General features: G+C 38.1%; 1 protein-coding gene across 1 annotated transcript in view; it reads left to right on the top strand.

Moving 5' to 3' along the window:
• The window catches only part of REEP3 (receptor accessory protein 3), a 43,382-nt gene extending 20,932 nt beyond the window's left edge, over positions 1-22,450 (top strand). Inside the window, exons 2-8 of the mRNA XM_061374015.1 lie at positions 1,102-1,174; positions 5,592-5,668; positions 6,181-6,301; positions 7,566-7,679; positions 14,924-15,071; positions 17,528-17,679; positions 18,455-22,450. Of these exons, the coding sequence (XP_061229999.1) occupies positions 1,102-1,174; positions 5,592-5,668; positions 6,181-6,301; positions 7,566-7,679; positions 14,924-15,071; positions 17,528-17,679; positions 18,455-18,511 (742 nt within the window). The 3' untranslated portion in view covers positions 18,512-22,450. The remainder of the gene's footprint in view (positions 1-1,101; positions 1,175-5,591; positions 5,669-6,180; positions 6,302-7,565; positions 7,680-14,923; positions 15,072-17,527; positions 17,680-18,454) is intronic.
• The last annotated feature ends 1,967 nt before the right edge of the window (positions 22,451-24,417 follow it).

The following is a 24,417-nucleotide window of genomic DNA, read 5'->3' as shown; positions in this document are numbered from 1 at the left end:
GAAATCTCACGTGTCAGGTCTTTCCCAGGTAGGCTCTGATCAAAATAAAATCAACAACAAACAAAACCCCAAACCCATGTGATGCACCTTCATTTGCCGAACGGTGGGAAGTTTAATTACTTAAGAGTTATGAATTTTCTTAGATCTCTGGATTTCCCCACAAATATAGATTTCTTCCACATATTTCCGCAATTTCTTCCTGAGCAAGTTGTAAGTGATGCTGCAAAGATGCAGCCAGACGTTTGCGTAATTGCTGCTTGCTGGAACTAAGGGCAGGCAATTGCTTGTCTTCACAAAACTTAACAACCTGGTGAAATAAAAGGTGGAGATCTTGCATTTGTCAAGGATATGCCAACTACTACAGCTGTTCAGTTTCTCATAAAAGCTGTTCCACAAGTCTGCATCCGAAACTCTTAACTAGAAAATTCTGTGTTGTAACAAAGTTGCATTAGAACACATCTCTTTTTTTTCTGATGGGTATGGATTGCTTGGCACCCTCTCACCCTGCTCTGCACCTTACTTTTGATGAATTTTAGCAGAAACTTGTTGTCTGAGCAAAACTGGTTTAATTCCTACTTGCTTCGATTTCCATGTATTTTTGCTGCAGAGTTCTAGCTAAACGGAGGTTAAATAATATAATTAATCTTGTCTTAAAATCGCTTTTTATCCTCTTATAAAAGTAGGTGATTCTGGTTACCTACGTATAGTTGTTAGAGGCTCTTTAAGTCTGAGAATGCTGCCAGTGTGTAAACAGTCTTTCGGTGTGGAGATTGCAGGACTGGTTTTACTTGTGCTGAACCAGAAGAACTGCTAGTTTTACATTATCTGCTAGAGGCAGTCTTGCAAAACCGTTCTTTGTCTTCAGGGCACGTAGCCTCTTTCTGTTCATGTTGCTCTATTTTGTGTATTGCTAAACTTCCTCCAAGCAACCTGTAACATTGTGGTTCTTTGGGTTTATTTTGGTTTGGTTTGTTTTTTTTTTTCTCCAAACTAGAGAATGGGATTCCTTTTTATTAAGTTGGCTGCATCGCTCTAATAATGTGTTGTCACTGTTATATACAGTATAACTGATTCTGAATACTCCTTTTTATTTTCCAATAGGCTGGTGTTTGGGATGCTGTATCCTGCATATTACTCATACAAAGCTGTGAAGACAAAAAATGTGAAGGAATATGTAAGTCACACTCCTTTTAATTGCTTAATTACACGCCTCTGCTGACATACATTACACAATGCAATAAATCACATGAAATCTTTATTTGACTAACTTAGAATTAGATACAACACTTGTGTGAGCCTAGTGTTAATCCTGGGATTTTGTCTGGAGGGCTAAATTTAAGGTAAGGTTTCTTAGACTTTTTCTCACATACTGTGCTGAAATGTGTCCAACACATTATGCTGTATATGAATGTTCTTAAGAGGATTTTTAAACATAATCCTTAAAGCGTTGACTGCACTTCAGTGAAGGGCCCAAAATAATGTACTTTTGGGTGGGGGTGGAATAAAGGCTCCCTGGTTCTGCTAACACCTATAGTATAAGCAATGGCAAATTGATTCTCAATGACCACTTGAAGAATAGTATCAGTATAATTGTCATTTTTATAGAGCTTAGTAGGGGATTCAAATCAACCCTAAAAAAGGGTGGCTGTGGCTAATCTATTGTTCCTCAAAGAGGAGGAAAAAATGTAACTAGAGAAGGAAATGATTTGGTTAAGGTGATGTGGAGGAAAGAAGAACAGACAGAAAAGTAAGGTGGAGAAAAACACAATTACTGTAGTTACTGCAGTTCAGAATTAATCTGTTAAATTATTTACTTTTCAGTGTAAGCGATGATGATTACCACAAGAATGTTACCCAGTTGCAGTCACAAGGCGCTTTTGGTCATTGAGTTACTTACCTGTTTTAAGAGGCAGCCTTTTGGCAACTAACCTATATACTCTCCTGAACCTTGTTCTGAACTTGGTTGCCTGACTCAGGATGGAGTCAGTGCCATCACTTTAACTTGGCAGCTGTAGCTGTGACCTAATGCTGCTGTCTGGATGTATGGATGTCTCTGCTTTGTACGTGGTTGCAGTAGTAGAATGCAGTAGCTGTTGTTCCTCTTGTATGTCTTGCATGTAGTCTGATTGCTCCATCAGGGCTCCAAAGTGTACATCGTATTCATACTTCTGGTTTCTGGATACAAGCTGATTAGAGCTTACTTGTGCACAGAGAGCTAGTGTGTGCCAGACCAAAGCTTCTGGGAGATTAAAAACAAACAGAAAAAAAGAATAATATTTTTTTGTCTCATGCTTACTTTACCCTTTCAGGAAGGTACGTAATGCAAAGAATTTATAATCTGCTTTTCCTCCCCACTCCCTCAGAAGGGATCCACAGGCTAAGTAGAGGATAGCAGTTTCAAACTCTTTTAATAGAAGAAATGACTTTAAGAGGTTACCATTACCTCTTGTAATGTGTTTCCTAGGAAAAAAGAAATTATGTTTGTAGAATGCTCAGATTTTTTATTCTTACCTCTTGTCCAGTTAGCTATGACTTGTCCATAGCTATGACAGCTATGTCTTTCTTGGGCATTTTTTTTTTAGGTATGCCTGTCATTTACATAAGAGCTTTAGTAGGGCCTGGAAACGTATTTTTCCAACTGTGTATTTTCATAGTGTGAAACACTGGTTTTCAGTCATATGTGGTCTTTGAGCAGTCCCTGAACTTGCAGTTGCATCAAAATGTTCATGGGGCTGAGATGAATGATACCCATCACAGTGACTTTTCCACAGGCAGGGAATGGCACTGATTCATCAGTGGATTGCTACTCTATTGATGGTTGGGTTGAATGTCCAAATATATCTTGAAGACAATCCTTGGCTTTAATGTTCCCAGCTGGGTCAATTTTCTTTCAGGGAGGTTTAACTGCAGCCTTCCAAATGGCACACCTCTGCTGCCAGCTGTGTAATGGGCCAAGCACATCTGCCTTTCCAGGGTTATATGTGGCTCAGGAGCCACTTGTTTTTGTTTGCTGGATTGCAAGAGCTTTGTAACAGTGAAATTATTTACTTACTCAACCTTTCCACGGGTGAAAAAGCAAACACAAAGTGCAGGTATCTTCACTTGCTGTGTAGGTCATGATGCTGCAGATTGTTTAAAGTTTATTTCAGGGGGTGAGAAGAGTTACTTCTGGTTGTGGTAATCTAAAAGATTTACAGACTTTAGTTCTAGAAATTAGGATCTGTGCCTTTTAAAAGATGTATTTGTTCTTGTAATTGCCCTTTTTTAATGGCTTTGATTAATAATCTTTTGAGGACTTTCTTCACTGTGTTACACTATAAAGTGCTTGTAATAAGCCTCTGAAATGTAGTTTTGAAGTCTGAACCACCAGTCTTCTCAAATCCTGGCTTCAAAATCCGGACTTGGAAAGATGTGCTTCGGCCAGATCCACCAAAGATGAGCTTAACAGTTGGAAGGTAAAAAAAGAAGCTTGACAAACCAAATTATAAGCTCTCTTTTGGAATAAAAAGCAGAACTCCATCAAAGCTTCTGTAACTTCATCTTTAAGAGTTAAGTAGATGATAGTCTGGGCAGTGTCAAATAGGACTTTCTGTTTTTCTTCTTGTTTTCACCACTCTATGAAAATCCTGTAAGTCACTCAGATTGTTGTCAAGGATGCTTTGGTACCTAATGCATTAGTTGTACTAGAATATGATCTGGCTTGTATTTTTGAGAATCTTTGCCCAGACTTCAGCAGGACTCATGATCTCATGTGCCCTTCTGCAAAACATTTCTTACTGTTCCTAGCAGCCCAAGAGAAACTTCACTTCTAGTGCTCTAAATTGGATAAATAGATGTTGATTCAAGAATTAATAGCCTGGATAAAATATATTGGGGGAGGAGAAGAAATCAGTCTTTCATGTCATCCTAAAAATTGCGTTGCATCGCATCATGGTTAGGTTGATGGAGCAAGGGTGGATGTTAATTTTATCTTTGTTCAGGTGTTGACTCCGGTTCATGGAAAGGTCACCAGTCTGAATGTCACATGTCCTGTCAGAGATGACTTCAGCTGTTGTGTAAGCTTGTCTTAGTTTATTCAAGCCTGAAATATCTAAATCCTTTGAGAGACTGAAGTGAAGAATGTCATCACATGACTGAGCTTCTTTTCAAATTGAAATGCAGAAAGCATTTAAGATAAATGGGTCGAAAGTTGTGACAAAGGAAGTGATTTTTAAAGCATAATGTATGGCTATGAAATAGGCAGCAGTGTAGCATTAGGTTTTGAGTACTTCAGTCCACTTCAAAAAAAAGATTGCTTTATAAGTGAAGATTGTCTAAAGAACATCCTCTGTAGGAAAGTATGTATGTTCCCTCTTTTAAAAGAGGGTACATGAATTCAACAAATACAGAGTTTAATGCTTTGTGGGTGTACCAAAGAGTTAGTAGTCTATATATTTTTTTTATAGTCTATGATGTAGTACATAGTAGTCTAGACTACTAGACTAGTTAGTAGTCTATATATTTTTTTATAGTCTATGATGTTTTTTTGGATGGTGGTTTTTATTTCTTTTGTTTGGTGGTGTTTTTTTTTTTTGGTTGATATGGTTTTTTTTTTTTAGCTTGTTTTTATCTGTTTTGGTTTTATTCTAGCATAGGTAAGTGTTAAAATTTAAAGAACATGTGGGTGTTCAGTTAGTATGAATAACTAGTGATGGTTTGCACTAACCTGTTTTGAAAATACATTGCACTTGGCCACTGATGTCCTACAGAAGACAAATGCGTGGAACTACTACTATAATATTTATTCTGGAAGATGTAATCAGTTTAGACAATCAGATTTAAACAAATGTTCAAGGAAAATGAATGATTTAGTTAACTGTTAGAAAACAAAACTAGAACCTGTATTTTAAGAGCATTGTCTGGTCTCAAAACAATGATGTATAGAGTAAATCTTAAAACAAAAAAGCATACAAATGTAGCCCCCTGAAGCATTAAGATGCTTACATGTGAGCTCTCCTGTTAACAATAATTTTGTGGTTCTTGGCATATGCATAGAATTAAATTTCCATGAAAATGCTTTTTCCTGCCTTGGCCCATGTTGGTTAATACCATAATGCTAAGCACGCATGTAGAACTTAACTGCAGAGTGTAGCTGAATAATCTATATCGTGAAATGAAAGCAAGGCTACCTGAGATACTAATGCTGACTTGCGTGTGTGTAGTATGAACACGGATGAGTGTGGAAGAGAGTGAAATATCCTTTAGTACTATAGTGGGAATTGTGCTGCATACTTGTGATAATATAGTGGTCTTTGCAGTGGTTTTTCTTATCACTGAAACTATATAACGACAGAATAAAATATGTGAAGCCAGCCTAGGTGAGGTTGTGACCCAGGCATTTCACTTAGTTTGTTATAGTTGCTGCCAGTTCTACTTAAGACCAGAAGACCCTTAGGACCTTCATAAGATTTCACTTCAAACCCAGTTGATGCAGGCTGAGATACTGTTGAATGTCTTGCTCTGACAGCTCTGAACTGACTGTACAGTGTGTAGTGTATTCTGTATAAAGATGAAATCAGAATTCTTACTGAAGATGCTGTTTTTATTTTCAGGTCCGCTGGATGATGTATTGGATTGTGTTTGCTCTTTATACAGTTACTGAAACAATAACTGACCTAACAGTCTCTTGGTAAGAGCCTGCTTTTTATGAACTCTGGGAAACCATACCTGTTTCTCATGTTTTTAATTTGCAATGAATTAATTTTTATAAAGAAGTTGTGCTTGTTGGTAGTCCTTTTTTTTTTTTTTTCCCAGAAAAAGATCTTTGTGTTTGTGAAGAGTAACATCTGTTTCCAAGCTTGCTGTACAGTGTCACTGGAAGTAGGGACTATAAAGCTTCCACCTTTGCTGTAGAAACTGAATAGCAGGATGAAACTTTTACAAGCCTGGACTGTAATTTCTCTGTGCAGGAATGTTTAATGTGAAGCAAGTATATTAACTGTTCTCATCTATTAAATGAGATTGCAGTCAATTAAAACAATTAAATCCATATTTAATTTTTGTCTAATATAACTTCTTGTATGTAAAGAACCCTATATGCTAATATGTAATTGTGTTTTTTGAAGAAATATCTTAATGGTGATTAATTACTGTGCGTTTTCTTAATGCAGTTTTTTAATGCAACCTTTAACTTGCCTGTAGGTTTCCACTGTACTATGAACTGAAGATAGCTTTTGTTATCTGGCTTCTTTCACCATATACTAGAGGGGCAAGTTTAATCTACAGAAAATTTCTTCACCCACTTCTTTCTTCTAAAGAAAGGGTAAGAAATAACGTCTCACATTTTAATGCCTAATATGGAAATACCATATGCTGAAGTACTAACTGTTGCTAGATACATGATAAAAGCAGATCAGGATGTTACTGTTTTGCCAGGCAGCATAAACTTGGACTAGCAGAGACAACTGCATATGTATGCCCGTATACATGCTTCAGTTTGACTTGCATGAGCAGACAATGTACTACTTTCTATTGACATAGCTTTGTGTTCTCTGGTCTACCTAGTAGATTTTGGGAAGCCCAGTTGAGTGGAAGTGATTTAGTTTGACTTTCTCCTGGATTAACATGTGCAGTACTTTGTGCAGAAGCATGAATGCAGTTTTAACAACTGTTCATGTTACCACTTTTCCTAGTGCAACCTAATAATAACATTTCTCAGGACAAATGAAATTGACTTCTCTGTCGTGTGAACTGACAGGGTAGGAGGAGAGACTTTCTGCTGAGGTTTAAGGGAAGACCATTCAGGAACAGAAAATAGCTAAAGGGTATTTAGCTTTAGCCAAAGTATTACAGGATCTGCTTAGATCTTTTTCCATATCCTGTTTGGATGTGTGGAAAGAGTGATTAGCAAAGGTGGTAAGACTACCACTGGAAAACCTCCCAGGACAAAAAATAGCATTCATAAATGTCAGTGCTGGGCTTGGCCTTTATTAGGCAAAACAGGTAGTTACATGATTGCCACTGATATGAACAGTAAGGTCATCTTGACTTTCTGAAGGTTGAACTGTAAACTATTTGCAACTTCATAAAATAAAGGGATTTTTACCTGTAGTCTTCCAGCTGTTGTGACTACCTTGAAGCCTTTATCTCCAGCTCTAGACATTTACCACAGCTGGGGATAAATGTCATGACCGCTTGGTACTTAACTGTGTCAGAACTCTGGCTTCAGAAGTTCTCTGTGAGCCAAGTCTGCTTTCTAAGGAGCTCTCTGATTTCATGTGAAGCATTTCTTAAAGACCTTTTGCCTTACAAGTTAAGCTTACCCTCTGTAAGGAAGTTGCTATGTAACTGCCAAGTTTCTGTACTGGGCAAAAGTGATCTGTTTTATCTTTTTTGACCACACATCCTCTTTTAAATGAGAGAGTATAAGTGAATGAAACATCAGTATACAAAGGCAAGAGTAATTGTCCTATTAAATATTTTCTTAAAGATACCTTCTGGTGTTTGTTGATGGAAAAATAATACTGTGGGGTAACGTGACTCTCTTATGCATAGACATGTAAAATTTAAGTATGTTTTGCTTTTAGGAGATTGACGAGTACATCGTACAAGCCAAAGAAAGAGGCTATGAGACCATGGTGAATTTTGGAAGGCAAGGGTTGAATTTGGCAGCAACTGCTGCAGTGACAGCAGCTGTAAAGGTAACTTTCTGCTTGCATTAGTTGCTTTGCTCCTTGATCTAAACCAGTGTAATTATACTGAGGATTTGCCATTCCTTAACAAAAATATTGATTCTGCAAATGTATTGAAAACCTGGAGCACAGCTGAAGGGTTGCAGTCCTCTACTCCTCATCCTATATTTGTTTTTTAAGATGGCTTGTAGTTTGTTCTTCTATAATGGGGATTAGTTTACTGTAATTCAGAAGATACCATGGAGATTTCTATGCAGGCTTTTTGTAAAGATGACTTGTTTCTTTTCTGTCTCTGTTATTCTTTCTTGTTTGTAAACAAACTGTTTAAAGGATTTCTGGCTTTTCTGCTGTTTTTCTCCAATCAACTTGAAGTAACTCCACGTATGAAGTAAGGCATGACAGATTGCTAGCGCAGATAAAAGTTACCTTGACGCAATTAACTTGTTTGCAACTCGTTGACTGAATTATTAAATTAATACACTAAGCATAAGCTTGCATTTTACTCTTTAGCATACTTTTGCTTTGTCCAATTTCCATGAAGTAACCTGTCATTGTTCCTACAAAACTCATGGCCTTCAGGTGAGTCTCAGAGAAAAACAAAATACAAGCTTACAAGTAAGATTGTAAGCACCCTGTGGCCCACAAAAGGGGTATAACTTCAGGCAATGTGTATCCTACCTAATATTCATTTAAACCAAAACACAAAAAATAAGTATGGAAAGAAAGATTAATATAATTAGTTGAATGATAGTTTTAAGGTGGTCAGGATGAATTTCTTCCTGGGAATTAATGAAACTGCTGTGTTCATAGTAACAGGGCTGGAAACCTGAACACTGTTAGTATATGACTGAAAGCTAGTCTGTGTAGATGTCCCTGACTGTCATAGTACGTACAGCTAGCATTTAACTTGTATTTCTGTGCTTGTATGTGAACTTCTTACTTTATGAATCAAAGACATCTCTAAAAACCTACATTTTCAAATGTTGTCTTGAAAATGTTTGGAAAAAGTCATGCATTTTTTTATTTGTCCATTCTCTCTCTTTTTTAAAGATATATGTGGGTGGGAACATAAAATGGCACTTTATGGGCATAATGAGCCTAAAATACTAAGATTCAGTTTGATCACCAGTTTGTTTTTGTTATTCGAACTCTCAGTATTGCCTCAAGGCAGGAAATTATTTAGAATGAAATGGAGTACACCTCTAAAGGAATGAAAGTATTAATAGTGGAAAAGGGCTATTTAAAAAGAAAAAAAGGACACCCCTCCTCCCTCAACCCAAGCAAACTTAACAAACAAAACCTTAAAATACTCTACTGGGGAAGATGTTTAAGTAAGAACTAAGCTAAATGCTAAAATGCAAATTCTTTGCCAAACAGCAAATTATAATTTATTACAGTGTGCACCTGTAATCATACTTATGTTTTTCTTGTGTCTGGCTGTCTGGCTAAGACTTTTTTCTATTTCTTGTTAATTCTTATGGTGTTACAGAAATATTGTTAAATAAATAACACAAATATCTCCTCCCACCTTCTACTGATATAATGAATAACTTTTTCCTAAATGTGTGTGTTTTAGATTTCATTGCCATTCAGCTGTGACTGGCAAGGTGCCTGCTCTGTTTGTTAAAACTTGTTAAACATGCTTGTGAATACTTGTACAGCATTAGTTCAGTGCGGATGAGATGCTTGGGCAAAACTACCACCACAATACCAAAGACCTAAAATAGATATGATATTTAAACAGTATGAAAGAGGATACTCTCTCAAAATCTGTATTTTGGCATGTTAAACTTCTCTTTAGTTTGTCATTCCAAAAATCTGAGCGTGACTGCTCTATGCAAGCAAATGGAGACAATGCATGTGTTCCTGATTTTGTCCCCTGTTTTTCAAGAGTTGACTGCTGCCTCCAGCAGGTGAAAAGATTATTCCTTCAGCGTGAGCTGGTGGAGCATGCTATAGGATTTCAGGAATGGAATCCTACTAGTGGGATCAGTTTTGATGGGAAGAAGACACACTTTCATCACTTTTCAGGAGCAGGCATGCTTATTCTGACAGATCTTAAATTAGGAGTAGAGAATGTGGGAGGCTAAACACAAGAGCTCCAAAAAAAGCTTCTGTTCACTGAAGTGTCCAAGCAAAAGACAAAAATGTCTGCTTATGCTGACTTGGAGGGTGATAAAATTGCTTGAAATTCTCTGGAATATTTTCAAGATCAAGCATGGGAAGGAGTGGTTTACTCCAGGGGCTGTCAAAGGAATTAAAAGGCTAGTTGGCTCTGTAGGGGAAGCTGGAGCAGACAGCCAGGTCAGTCTACTGAAATTTGACATAGGTTTAAACATGCTCCACTGTAGTTAAGTTGAAATGTAATTGGCAGGAGTCATAGCTTATAACTTACATTCCTATACTGATATTTTTAGCTGGCACTTGTTAGCCACTGTTGACGTAAAACTTAGTGTTTCAAAACCTGCTAAATAGCATGCCTTAACAAAATAAATTGTGTTAATTTATTGTGGCAGAAAACAAATCTTTGTAAAATCCCACTTTCAGAAGTTTGGGATGAAGTATGGTCTGGGCTGACTTTTCCTGTTTATTAATAAAAATTTTCTTTGGGATATAAAATAACAACAAGATGCCTTTAATGACAGGAAAGTTGTTGGAGCTCTTTCAGCTCAGTAGTATATGGATATGTGGAAATCGTATCTACAACACTGATATGTCTATTCAACTGATATATCTATTTTGATGCATCTGCTTTCCAGGTCTTCTGAAGTCCTAGTTACCTGTATATTCCAATTTTTGCCAACACATAAATTCTGACTTTTCAAGTTACTAGCGAAAACTGGTTTCTGTATCACCACATGTGGGACAGCTGCTGATTAAGCTGTGACATGCACTGTCCTTCTTAATGAGGCCACACAATTATTGTTCATTTGTAAAGCAGTATTTGGTGGTGGTGATGATAATATATTTTGAGGGCTGTGTGTCTGCATGTCTTTGAGTCATCCTGGATCTGCTGCTTCTTTGCTGGTTGAATATTAGTCTAAAGGCCTTGTACAGACTTCCTCTCTTCTTCCCACTCAGGGCATGGCAGAGGAAGGAGGTGTCTTGCAGCCAGCTGGGGCATACAGCCAGTATCAGTACTAACAGTTCAGCTCACTAGCAATACTGCTCTCATCCTTCCTCCCTGCTGGGATTGCCTGGCATGCTGCAGAGGTCATTCGCGGGACAGCAGTCCCTCTCCAGGTTGAGAGGGAGCAGAAGTCATTCCCTGTCAACTCTGATTGGATCAGGGAGAGAACAGCTGGGAATGTGGGTGCTGCACACTGCAGCTCTGTAGCCACAAAGCTCCAAGCATTTCTGTGGATGCAGAGTCCATTGAGAACTTGTCCAATGAAGGCAGGCAGCTTTATTCAGTGATCCTGACTACTGAGAGGCTGCAAGTCCAATTTAAGCAACAAGAGTCCCTGCAGCAGAGGCTGTGTGGTGTCTGGTTAGAGCAACTTCCCTGGGTTAAGCATATAGACTATAAAAATACATGCTCAGTAACAAAATAGAGAATGGCATTTCATATATGAGGGTCAGCTGATGAGACTGCATACTAATAGCTTACTGGAGTCTGAGTAGTCTCAAAAGGAGTCTCTTAAGTAGGCTATATTTATAAGAAACTGGACTTAGAAACCTATTACAACTTTAATTAGTGTTTCAGGTTGGTCACTTCTAATGAATGTGGTCTCTCAAAAGCGTTTTGTATGTTTTAGGAAATACTGTTGAATAAATAAACTCATTATTTAAGACCTGTTTTTCGTTTAAGATGACACAAATTTTGTGGTTCATCTCTTGGGTGTTCACTCACATAGATACTTGAGCACTGAAATTGTTCTGTGCTTTTTTTGCCTGCATTGTAGTTGTAAGTGTGTTTGTCTCAATCTTTTGTAGTGTAATTTAGTTGGCAGCCTCTGGGCTGGATGCAGCCTGCAGTCTTTCTTCCTTACTGGTAGGAACTGTGGAAATAATAGGACACCAGTGCAGGTGTGCCCACTGCTCTGTGATCTTCTTGTGAGCAGCATACTGGGGCTCTGTGTGTGGCAGGGGAGAGGTGATTGCTGCTGTCATGCCCATGGTATGAGTGTGGATGTGGGAGATCCCTTTCAGGTCCACCTGCGATTAGATTGCTCTAGTTTGTTTTGTGGGCAAACGTCTTCCTTCCAAGCTCTGACTAGTAACTCTCTCAGCTTTGAAACAAGATACCATATTTCTTAATGCATTAATATTCTAAATGTGAATGTTACTTTCACATTTCTTGCAGTAGAGGGTATTAAATACTTTTCAGCCATTCATTCTGAGCTGATGGTGATGAAGATCTGGAATGCTTTGTTTCAGCAGAAAGCAATTATCTGCTGCTTCTGAGCATGGAACATCGAAGAATCTTTGTAAATCTTAAGTGCTGCATGAGCATAGTGATGTGTTGGGTTTTGTTGCAGTTTTTTTTTTTTTTTTTTTTTTTTAACTAAAACACACAAAACATCTTAAAATGTGGCCTCCAGCTGATCTGCAGTGGTGTGAAGTAGAAATCAATCTTGATTTGGCTAGACTTGATCTTTGTAGGGTTGGGATGGAGGCTGCATTCAGGCGGGAGACTGTAGGGGGTACTTGCATAGGATTAGTGTAACATGTGACCATGACTGTGCAGTACAGCAGTGGTTATGCAGTCCCCATTCCTACTGTGACTCTTGGTGTGTGTGTGTGTGTGTGCTGCATCTCTTATTTGTATATGTATCCTTTCAAACTTCTTAACATTCGCTGTGTGTAACTTGAGTAAAACCTTCCATCCTGGTTAAGTAGTTTTAGAATGAAGGGCCCATTGTATGAATCCGTTTGTCCTCCATGAATGAGGCAGTGCACCACAGGAGTTCTAGCCTCAGCAAGAGTGCAGTGTGGTTAAGGAAACAATGTTATTTTGTGGCACATAGTTGACTCCCTCCCCCCTTTAAGGAATAAAATCCTGTGTCCAAAAGCTGCACTGAAAAATAAGACTGAATGTTTCTAGCTTGGATCTAGCCACTATATTTATAAAGGAATAGGAAATACAGGCTCATAATGTGACTTCTTAGCATGTTAGTTATTATAATTTTAATTACATTATCTGGTACAATTTCCACATGTCTTTTTGTAGTGTATAACATGATTAATGAACGCACTGTGCCACTTTAGGCAGGAGTGTCTTTTTATATTTCTGCTTCTGGAGGAATCCAGGATTATGTCCACAGTTAGTGAGCAGGGTTGTGCCTAATTATTTCTGTGGATTCTGCTGAGAACCAACTGAATCCATCTTATGCTTTCATAAGTGTTCAGTGATAGAAACCTGAGTCCAGTTGTTTACCTTCACACAGTGGCTATAGACTGATCAACTGTCTTATGTGTTGTAGCAGATACTGTAAGCTGTTACTTGTTTTCAGAAGAAGCAGTCCTGTCTCTCCAGTTCTCTGCTGTAGTATGCTAGCAGCTGACTGTAAGTTCTCAGGCATATCCAGTTCCTGACTTGGTTTACTGTGCAAATGCTTTTCAATGCAAGAGGTGGACTAGTGGAAGGGCAGGATTCCTGGCTTAAGGCAAGGCAGACCTGCCCTAAATAAGCCTTTTTAGGGAATAAATTTAACTTCAGAATTTCTACAATAATTTACACACAGACTGTGTGTTGTCCATAGTGCATTTTAGTTCAAAGGTGAGCTGTAGTTATGTTCTTGAGACCCATCAGTCGTCCTACATGTATGAGGGAAGAACTAGAAAAGGAAAAGCTTCCACTTCTCTCATACAAAAACCTTCTTTTGTTATGGCTTAGTGGCAATGTATGAATGGTTTTGCAAGAATTAAAGTTCTTATGGACTATGTAGCACACCTAGTTTTAGCTGTACTAATTACTAGTCATTAGAAATGTAATATGAAGTTCCCTTCCTCCCCCTACCCCCCCTTTGGTAGCCATGTAAGCTTAAGGAGTATCAGTACTGTCTCTTCATTCACTTCACATAGCTATTTTTAATATGGAATGATTTAGTGTGCTGGTCTACCATGTGCAAACGGTTGACATGAGTGGGAGCAAATGGCTGTGGCCAGTGGTGCAAGAACTGCCTTATGCTTGTACTGTTGCAGAGATAGGTGTGTGGATTGCTGCTGCTGCAAGCTAACGTATTGCTCAAATGAGGGTTTTCACTTAAAAGCTTCATTTGTAAGAATGAAAGAATGTTGTTTCATTTGTAAGAATGAAATGAAATCTTGAACCCTTGCTCCAAGGAGAATTAATGCATAGGCATGTTAAACTTCTTCTGAAAGAGTTACATTTTTTTTTTCACTTGAATGCCAGAAAGGAAAGAATGAAATATTATTTTAACATGACATTGAGTAATGTGCTTGCACTTTTAGTTGCTTATACAATAAACTAATCTTCAGTGCTTTAGTAACAACATAATTTGATGCAAGATGAAAAGCTGCTTGATGACCATTCTTTCCAAAGAGGAACTTTCTGTATGTCCCAGGTAGAAAAGGTGTAAAGCCAATCAGAGAAGGAATACAACACTAATGTCCAAATGTGGTCATCTATTCTTACCTATAGCATTAGATTTTGGGCTGGGATTATGCCAGTATAGCTATGTTAGTATGAGAACCTGAGAGGCTGTAGTCCAGGCAGGACCTCTTTGGTTTGTGGTTTCAGGTCTCTGACACCTAGAGCTGTTGTAGTGCTGCCAGTTTCTCAGTTACTCGAGTTAATGTTGCAGAGTGTATTTTTAACACATGCATATTCAGATTTGTGGAGTGTAAAATATGAAATAGTGGATATCCTTATCTTCAACCACACTTTTAAAACTGGAAGTGTTAAACACACTGTCACAGTACCTAGCACTGCTGGAAAAATACCATGTTTGAAGTGAATCCAGTGTTTTTGATGTATGCTGTGTTCTGCCCCCCCTCATCCCCATTGAAACACTTCCCCTCACCAAAAAAACCCTTTAGTTGCTCAGATTGAAGGAGTGAAATGAGACATTTGTAATGAAACTGCTAGTTTCTGTAACCTTTTAATCTAGCAACAATATACAGTTAAACCCGAGTTAAAGCAGTAAAGCAAAGACAAATCTGTTGCATGCTTATGTTAAATGAATTTTGTAGGGCAAAAGGAAGCATGGGCTTAAACATCTTAACTCAAATGAATAGCAAAGTTAAACCTCTGCTTTGTTTTCTAAGATATTGTTGCTGTATTTCAGAGTCAAGGTGCCATAACTGAGAAACTGAGAAGTTTCAGTATGCATGATTTGACTACTATACAAGGAGATGAGCCAGTGGGACAGAGACCGTATCAGACATTATCAGAATCAAAAAGGAAAACCAGAGCCTCTGCAAGTGAATCTTCAGGTAAGTATCTATCTTTTCTTTTCCTTGCTAAAAGAACAATTTACTGAAGACAGAAGTGAGAAAGCACTTGTAGAAATGGAGAAGGCCTCTAAGAATTACAGTACACTTAAACAGAGTTGACTTGAGCAAGATATATTGTGACAGTTGAGGAAATTCTCCCTGAATTATTTTCTTCTTGCAGCCACTAAATGTGTAGTTGTACCATACTCGTTACTCCTAAATTATGCCAATTAGTGGTGAGAATTCCTTGCCAAAGCTTAATTGGAAGTAAAAAAATACGTGATTAAGTGGTGTTTCTGTGACAAATGTACAAAAAGTTAACATGAAAATTTATAGAAGCTCAATAAATTTTGAAGACAAAATTAATGGAAATTAATTCAGTAGGTCTTAATGGTAGTTCAAAAGGTGAAACGGCTTGTGGTGATGGGAATAATTAAGGCATTAAGATGTCATAATGGACTGATGCACATCAGTGCTCAAAAGCTGATGGTGCATTGTGTGATGAGTAATATTTTTGCAAAGATACTTTATTATTAGTCTTACTTTATTTTTATATTTGTTATCATCACTTTGCTTTTGAGGCTGTGATCTTTGAAGGAAGGTTTCAGTGGAAGGCAGTCAATCGTACCTTCTTAAATGCTGAAGCTACCCTGTAAAGTAGTTATTTCCCACAAAAGAAATAGTTCTGTTTCTTTTCACCTAAGCCCATCATTTCTTCTCATTCCTCCGTTTTGGGAACGAGTGATGCTTGTAGAGTACAAGGAATTTCAGGAATTGAATGATAGCCCATGGTGTTTCTGAGGAACAAATGGCCACCTGAATGGCCCTAAGCTGTATTGTTAATCGAGCCCAGAAGGTATCCTGTGCAGGTCTGCGTAAAGGCAGGGGGCACTAGCCATGGCATACAGCCATGTATTTATCTAGTGCATTAGGGATGATGTCATTGCAGCTGTTTTGCAGGGGCTATTCCTCAGTAAGAGACCATTAGTTATCTATCTGTCTGTCTAGCTTGGAAATGCTCAAAACTCCGCTTAAAAAACCCCCCAAATCAAAAGCTAGTAGGTTATATGGTGTAAATAACCACTGCTTGTAAGGTTCAATCTCACATGTCAAAATATGAGCTTAGAGCTAGTTTGATTGTTTCTACTTCTGGACCTGAATCTGGTGTATGCTTTTTCTGATTTCTTAGAATTCTTTTCAGCATTAAGGATTTAAAAAAAAGAACAAACCACGGACAGAGTTAGGAGCACTGTATAGCTGTATTTTGTTGTGCTTAGCAGAATGTTGGGTGGTTTTGTCTGAACTGGGAGGTCCTTTGCAAATTAGTCGGAAAGACTTGGTTGTAGGACATTGATAATAAGATGACAGAGTTGCCAGTATGCTTGCTATGAAGAAGGCAGATATGATTTTGATGCATCAGAAGAGGTGTTAGAAATAGAGGTAAAGCAATACTGGTGTCACAGCAAACATCCTGAGTCAGGATGTGATTTAAATCTTCCATATTGAAAAAGATGAATTGAAACTATATTGAAGGCAGAGATTTGTTGTCTTTACAATGGCAGAAGATTCAAGTCTCTGTGAAGTAGCTGTGAAGTAGCTGTGAAGTGTGTGATTGTCTTTCCAATTTCAGGGAAAGAATTAAGTGACCAAAGGAAAAGAATCTAAATAAGCCTAAGGGGAACTGGCTGAAGATGAAATGTGCCTAAGTGAAGTTGGGTTTGGAGTCTAAAAGGTGTCCCTAACTGTTACATCTTGTAGGTTTTGGTATGGCCTTATAAAAGGAGGGCTTGGCCAGGGGGAAAGAAACAGACTGCATTTTGGGGGCTTTATGATACGTCTATGATGGGGCTTCCAGGCTTTTGGACCCCAAGGATCTTCTCAGGACGTGTTTGCGCCCTCTAGTGAGAAGCTTTGGTAATAATCTTGCTCCTATTTTCGCAGGATGTGAACAACCCGTACTAGTAAGTACTTTGACATTGTATCCATCTGAAAAGGACTTTGGTATTAAATAACCAGAGGCGTGCAAGTGGAAGAAAGATCCTATGAATCGTAGAACGCTTTGGATTGGAAGGGACCTTTAAAGATTATTCTGTCAAACACTCCTCCCATGGGTCTTGTGGCCAAAACTCTTAAGTGCTTGTCAAGATGACCACTGAGGTTTTTGCAGTTCAGTGTAAAGCAGAAGATGGTAGAAGGCTGATGGTTTAAATTTTGACAATTGGGGAACCACTGTATCACATAGCTATGGCACAAAGTGGCTTGTTACTTACAAATGGCAGAATTGTAAGTAACAAGCTCCTGGCAGACAAGGTGTTTCACTGTTTCGAAACAGCTGGCATACTGACTGTTTAAAAGCATAAAGGATGTGTGCTAAAGATGAAACTCCTGGCTTTCTTAGAAATCTAAAAGTTACAGTTACTTCTTCTAAAACACTGTTATAAAACTGTTTTTTAAAGGTTACAAATCTCCGCTGGAAAAAAGTCCTGGAGAAGATAAAACAGATGAAGAGATGGAGGGAACACATTCAGAGGATGAAATGTTTGCTCAGAGAGGCCTTCGAAGAACTCAGAGCATGAAATCTGTGAAAAGTATTAAAGGCCGTAAAGAGGCAAGTATAATCTTGGTTAAGTATTGAGTCTGCTTTTAGCAGTGGACGTTGGCTTTTTATTTTTTCCTGAATCTTATAGGGTTTATCAGGGTTTAACTGGGTTGTAGAATGCTAAATGAAGAAGGAAGTATGTAGTAACAACATCAGAGCTTGGAGCTTTTGTACGTTGGGGTGTTTACAGGAAAAACATGAACAAGAAGAGCTAAGTGAGGAAGAAGGGTAAGTAAATGAAATGGACTCTGTGCTTGTAATGCTGATTTTGGCACCACCAAGCTCAGACTCCAGGAACTGCTTACGTGAAAGGGCTGTAGATAGTGATATTGTCATCTGCATTTGTGTGTCTTGGTTTTGCACACTTTAAACATCTGGTGGTCAATTGAATTATTGGAGACTCAGAATTTTTTAGTTCCCATAGGCATATAGCCTGCTTTGACTTTAAGCCACAAAGAGAAGATTCTATGTAGTAGGTTCTATGTAGATTCAAAGTGCTTTATATTCATATGTGTAACACGATTTAAGAATACTTCAAGATAAATCTCCATGGAATCTTAAAAAACTTTTGGGGTAATTCTAGGAAAACAGTAGAGACTTACCTATTTTGCTCAGTTCTGTTGAAACTTTATCTTGTTCAGTCATAGGCAGATTCTTTTACTGAAACTGTGGAGTGTCCAAAGCACATTTAAAGATGCTTACTAGATTGGATTAGCAGAAAGGTAAATAATATTTCTGCCTGAAGTGATTTCAACTCTTTGTTTTCATTTCTATTTTCCCTCAGATACGGTATGGATCACTGAAATACAGAGTAAAGAAGAGACCCGCTGTATACTTCTAAGTGTATTGCACAGTGCCTGCAAGACAAACTGCTGTATTATAATAACTTGAATTCAGTGTGTCAAGTGATAAAGATCTGTGTATGATTCATATGATGACTATATGAATAGATATGGTAGGACTTGGTTTTATGAACCTAAAGGGTCAGATGAAGTGTTACTCTGCTTTTGTGTAACTGCTTGTTGCTTAGACTTAAATCTGGACAAGTTGTAATATGGATTTCAGCACTTCTTAAATGCAGGTTAAATGAGTAACAGGAAACAGTCTTTTTCCAGAGATACTGAACACAGAAAAATAATTACAACTCCAAATGAATTAGCAGAAGTTGTAAATATTTGGAACTTGTAAAAATTGAACCCAAAGTGTCCCAAAGTTTACATAGAAAGATAGGCATACTTGAAATATTTTTCTGAACTACAGTTCCTGAAAAGGCTTTTGTGTAATTTAAATATGTTCAGTTTAAAGGATGGTCAATGATGGTAGGGAAGGGAGAGGAAAGACAAGGTAGATATGGTACATCTTTAAGATTGTCATATTTTTGCATTGTATTGCCATGCTTAACAAACTTACATAACACTAATAGGTGCAAACTGAGGGTACATTTAGCACTTTATGCAGAACTGTATAGTTTTGCACACTTACTGATTTACAGCTGCACATGTCATTTTAATGACTTCTTAGGTAGGTCAGACTTATCTTTTGAATGCCAGCAAATCTTGTATTTCATGATCTTATTTTAATTTATCCTGATTGCTTACGTACACTTAGGATGCTGTAGATAATTGCTACTAACAATATTATCAGGTGCCTTTCTGTATATTACAAGGCTGTCTGGTTTTTTGTCTGTGTGGGTGGGTTTTGTTTTGTTTTGTTTGTGTCTTTCCTTCTCCTTTACCTAGAGATACGTTACATGATTTAGGTCAGTTTTTGGTTAAAACTGTGGTAAGTAAAACTAGCAGCAGTTCCAATGATAGACCTCAGGGATCTGATCAGCCCATCAGTTGTGTATTAGAAGTCATGCTGACATGAAGTCATATATGATAGATATTCAGGCCCTGGTTTGGTTTTACTTAGCATTGCTTTAAGAATGAATATATGTATATATTAGAACATGTATGTGTGTATATTTCATATATATGTGGAGTCTAATATTGGCTGTGTAGTACTTTTATTACTAAAGTTATTACTAAAATATTTACATACAAATAGCCCTTTCTAAAAGACTAGCTAATTTAGACAGCCATTCTATAACCTAGAGTCCCACAGCATAACTGTTCGCACAGAGATTAATTTTGGAATGTCACTCAAGGCAGACACTTGTCAAAATGACTTTTTGAGGTCCCCTTTGGTTCTACTTTCTGCAGTTCTGAAAATTAGGCTGACATAGTTTTCTGTTTGACTACATTTCTACTGTGGATTCAGGAGAAAACACTCACTTTTCATAGATAGCATTTTATTACTTGGCATGGGGAGAGATGGTGTTAGCTGTTCTTGAAGAGAAAATGATGTGTGACTCTTCTTATCCTTGGATCTTGGACTACAGCGCTTAAGCCTTTCCCCAGGTATGACAGTCATATGCAAGTCTACTGCAGTGTTTTTAAGCATATGCCTACGGCTTGGGTCTGCCACTGTTCTTGTTTATATTACAGCTATAGCAGGTTCACTGTTGGTACACAATGGTGTGTTAATATATACTGGCTTTTGAAGTAGTCTTCTGAGAACTTTGGGCCAGGGTTGGAGTTAACATGGCTAAAAATGCAGCTGCTCTGTATTGGCATTGTGTAACTTGCTGTTGTAGGCATCTGTAAGCCTAGTGCAAAGCCTTGGTCGAATATAACAGTAATGATGGTGCAGTGCTTTTAGCATCTACAAAGAAGCTAAATGCTTTATCAAGAAGTTGTAATGGTCCGTGTCTGATTAAAGGCCAAAGCCTGTATTACTTGAGTCGAAGACGCAGTTTCATACCAGAAGACAGGAAGGCTGCTCTCTGCAAAATGAATATAGTGCAAAAATCCTATCCTCTAGCCAAAACTGCAATTTGTGCAAAACTGCAAGCTTTTATAAAGAGCTGTTGTCTGTGGGGAAGGCAGTGATGAGATGAAGTGGTTTATCACTGGTGTCCCAGGAATGTTTGTGCTTCTCATCTGTTTCCCTGAATGTAGGGAACGGCTGTCTGTGTGTTAAGGGACCTTAGAGGAAATGGAGGCTTTTGTATTGCATCTCACCCCACTCTGAAAATTAGACTGACCTGGGCCTTGTGTGGTATCCCTTAACCCTTACTATCCAGTTGAGTGTCCTCCTTGGGCACGTGTTGCCACGTTTTGCTTTAACTCATCTTGTTTGTGTTATTGGCAAGCATGGCAGTGAAACTGTCATCTTTCTACAAATCAGACTCCTGCATGAATGACCAGGGTAAGCCCTTCTTTCAGGATTACAGTTCCTGTTACAGGTTTGTGTCAGTCCTGTTTCGGGGCTCATGTTCTTCTCACATTTCCAGGACTAGAGATCATTTGAGTATTTTAGGCTCTACCACACTCACGGTCAGAACATTGCTCTGTGTGTCGTTATGTACTTGAGGCTATAACTTCTGGCAAACTTAACTTGCTAATTAAATAGTGACAAAGGTTAAATAAACTCTTTTTTTTTCTGAACTATGCATGGAACTAGGAAAGCTGGCAGTATTACTCATATCATTGCTGTTTGCATATAAATGTACATGTGTTCTCTCAGATACTGTCTTAAGTGATAAAACGTCCGGTGTTTTCCTGGTGGGTTTTTTTTGGTCTAATACCCTACTGTAAAATTCTCTTGATGGCTTGATTTTGTTCTCTGAATTCATCCTGAAACTGGTTCACTATATTATCTTAAGGTTTGGCTTTGTTTATGTTTTCCCTTGTTGTTCGTTTTCAGCTGATGCTTGGCAGGGCGCAATGGCATGATTAACTTTCATCCTAATGATCCTGTATTTCTCTCTGCTTGTTGAATTTAGTTTAGTTTGGTTTTTAAGTATTACACGATCTTTTAAACTTTGTGTATAAGGAATTTTCAGACTTTTTTGCCTTAGCTGCTAAAGTCTAGCTCTTGCCAGTAAACTTCTTGGAAAAATGTTAAACAAAAAATCAAAATTTAACTTAACATTCCTTTTGGTTTTCAAGTGTAAAATGTAGTTCATATCAAATTATGTGATCTTATGAACAGAGCGTTTCCTGAGAAGTAACTGATTGCCACTAACAGGACTGTTAATATAGTGAAAGAAGAACTTAGAGGGCAAAGGTGCTTTAAAAGAGAATGTGTGTGCTTGTTAAAACATATGAAGGTTTTGAGCCTTTCCAAAACACATCTGAACTAGCTCAGATTTCTTAGCAAGAGCCTACTGCACATGGTAAAATACAGATCTTGTGATGATGATTATATCAATGGCCTCAGTTGCAAGTAAGCTTTGGTCAGACTCTGATTACAAGGTAATTGCCAATATTAGCTATGTGATGTTAATTGCTTTGTTACCTGAAAATAACTGAATATTATCCAAGATACTTTTTTGCAAACTAATTATAAAATGGACAGAATATAATTTGGTTAAACAGACTGGTGGAGTAAATGCTAGATGCATTTAGCATGCTGTTCATGACAAAAGATGTGCTTTATTTTTGGTGTGGCTTTTATTAATGGGAAGTTGGTCTTTTAAGTATTTTTCTACAAAAATGTGTATGTGCAAAGGCGATACTTTAACATTTTTCAAGAACTCATATTTTTAAATGCTACAGACCAGAGACTGTCTACATTAAAGTTAGTAGCTTTACAAAAATGCAATGTAAGCTTTAATTTTTATATTGTAATAATAACTTGCTGTCAACTTGTTTACATATTTGTAGGAGGGAAAGCTTCATTATGCATTGACTTATCTTGATACTATCTTTAATAAATGCTGTTTTGAGCAGGATGCAGTGGATATTTTATTACCTGAAATACAATTAACAAAGCAATCACTGTAATCTGTATTCTATTGCTTATTGCAATTATTCCAGTACTGAAAGAACCACTCTGAACTTTGATGAGACTTTGAAATTGTTTGAAGTACAAGTAAGCTGTCATTGAGGTTTTGCTGTGGAGCCTGATGCTGCTTTAGACTTATATGAAAGTTCGTGTGCTAAAGGCAACTTGAAAATGCTGTAGCCTTGCTTATTTTGATTAGATGTTCAATTCAGAGTAAACTTAAAATAAGGTGCTTAGTCTCCCAAGAGTGCATAGCTTCCTGGGGAGCTGCTGGATTTTCTTGGTTTTTTTTTTTTAAATCAAGCTGTTTCTGATGCTAGCCTCTTTTATTGATGTAGCTTTACTGTTGTTTGTGCGTGCCAACAAGCGGATTTTGTTTTGTATTTCCTTGTCAAAAAGAGTTCTTCTGGTATCCCAAAGGAGGAGATGTGTACATGAACTTGGGCCTTCCATTTTTCAAACCTCCCTTCAAGTAAGCTGTTAACACCTCTAGCAAAACCCAAGCAAAAAAACACTGTTACCACATTTTCTGGACTTCCTTTTCTCAAAGGAAAGAATTTCTTGATATGGTTAATTGAGGAGGAAGACTTGAAAACTGCAATTTACTGTGGGGGATAAAAACCTCTCTTTCTGCTGTTTAACGTGATGCTGCGACCTGCTCAGGGAATGATTATCTGGTGGTTATAAAATGTTCAAGACTAAGCAGATGCAGCAATGGTGACAGTTTTTTGGGGCACTTTTTTTTTTTTCTTGAGACCCCAAGTGTTCTGTATTTTCCACAGCAGTGTGGGAAAAGAGACGACTGAACATGAGCGGGAACCTAACAGGTCTCTAAAATCAGTATACTTCAAAAATTATTTTCATACTTTCTGTAGATCTGCCCAGGAACAGAATGGAGCCTGTCTTGTTTATGGTTGCCAAGGTTCAGCGGCAGATTGCTCTGTCTGAATTAGGGTAGGAATCATGAAAGCAGCTGAAGCAGAGACTATAAGGACTTCAGTAAAGCCTAGGATTTCAGTACTGCCTGCTAATGTACAGTGACTACATGGATGAGGAAGCTCAGAATTGATTTAGAAAGTCTTTTATCCACACTGTCACAGTTCCAAGGTAAGCAGCACTTTGACCCTCCCCTAGCTCTTCCTGGGCAACATCCTGTATGTTGTATGGCACTCACTGCTTCCTCAGCTGTGCTGTCCCATCCAGTCTTTCTAGTAATTTTAGTTCTCCTTGGTAAGAATACTAAGAGGAGGTCATCCTAACTTACTGCCTTGAAGGAAAGAATTTCTTGATATGGTTAACTGGGGAGAAGGACTTACACCCCAAACCAAACCAAAAGCCCTGTATAAAGCTAGTGTAATAGTGAAGTTGCATCTGAAAATGTAATGCTAGAAAAAACACATAACCACATGTATTGCAGTCTTGAGGGAATTGCACCAAAAGCTCGCCATGCTTTTGTGAAACCCCTTCCCCCCAGGTCCAGTTAGTTAATCACTATTCTTAATACTAGAATTGCCAACTTCACTGGAGTTTCTCCTGTTGTCCAGAGGAGGTGGAGCACTGAGGTGCTGCTCTGTAAACTGAATGGAAGCCTGAGGGTAACTAGAGTATTTATGGCAGTTGAATTTGGTTTATTGAATCAGCAAGCAGCACTTGATCTGTAGGTGCCCAGTTACCAGACCTGACCAGAGACAGCAGCCTGGGGAGAAGGCCAGAGGGCAAAATGATCTTTGGTAGCAAACTGTAATTATCTAGGCTACTTAATCCTGATGAAAAATCCTGCTTCTCTTAAAGTTGAGGTCATGAAAGGGGGAGAATTGCTCCTATTTCAAAACAGCTCTGGGGCAGCTGCTGAGCTGTTCTGTCCTTCACAGGGGAGTCTCCTGTAGCTCCGCTTAGAGTGCCTTTTTGCTGGAG

The sequence above is a fragment of the Neopsephotus bourkii genome, unplaced genomic scaffold (assembly GCF_033783945.1).
Source record: "Neopsephotus bourkii isolate Nb327-2 ecotype Australia unplaced genomic scaffold, CSIRO-AGI_Nbou_v1 NB_1634, whole genome shotgun sequence".
Taxonomy (NCBI): Eukaryota; Metazoa; Chordata; class Aves; order Psittaciformes; family Psittacidae; genus Neopsephotus; species Neopsephotus bourkii.
The sequence above is the reverse complement of the archived record's forward strand: the minus strand, read 5'-3'. Positions and strand labels throughout refer to the sequence as shown.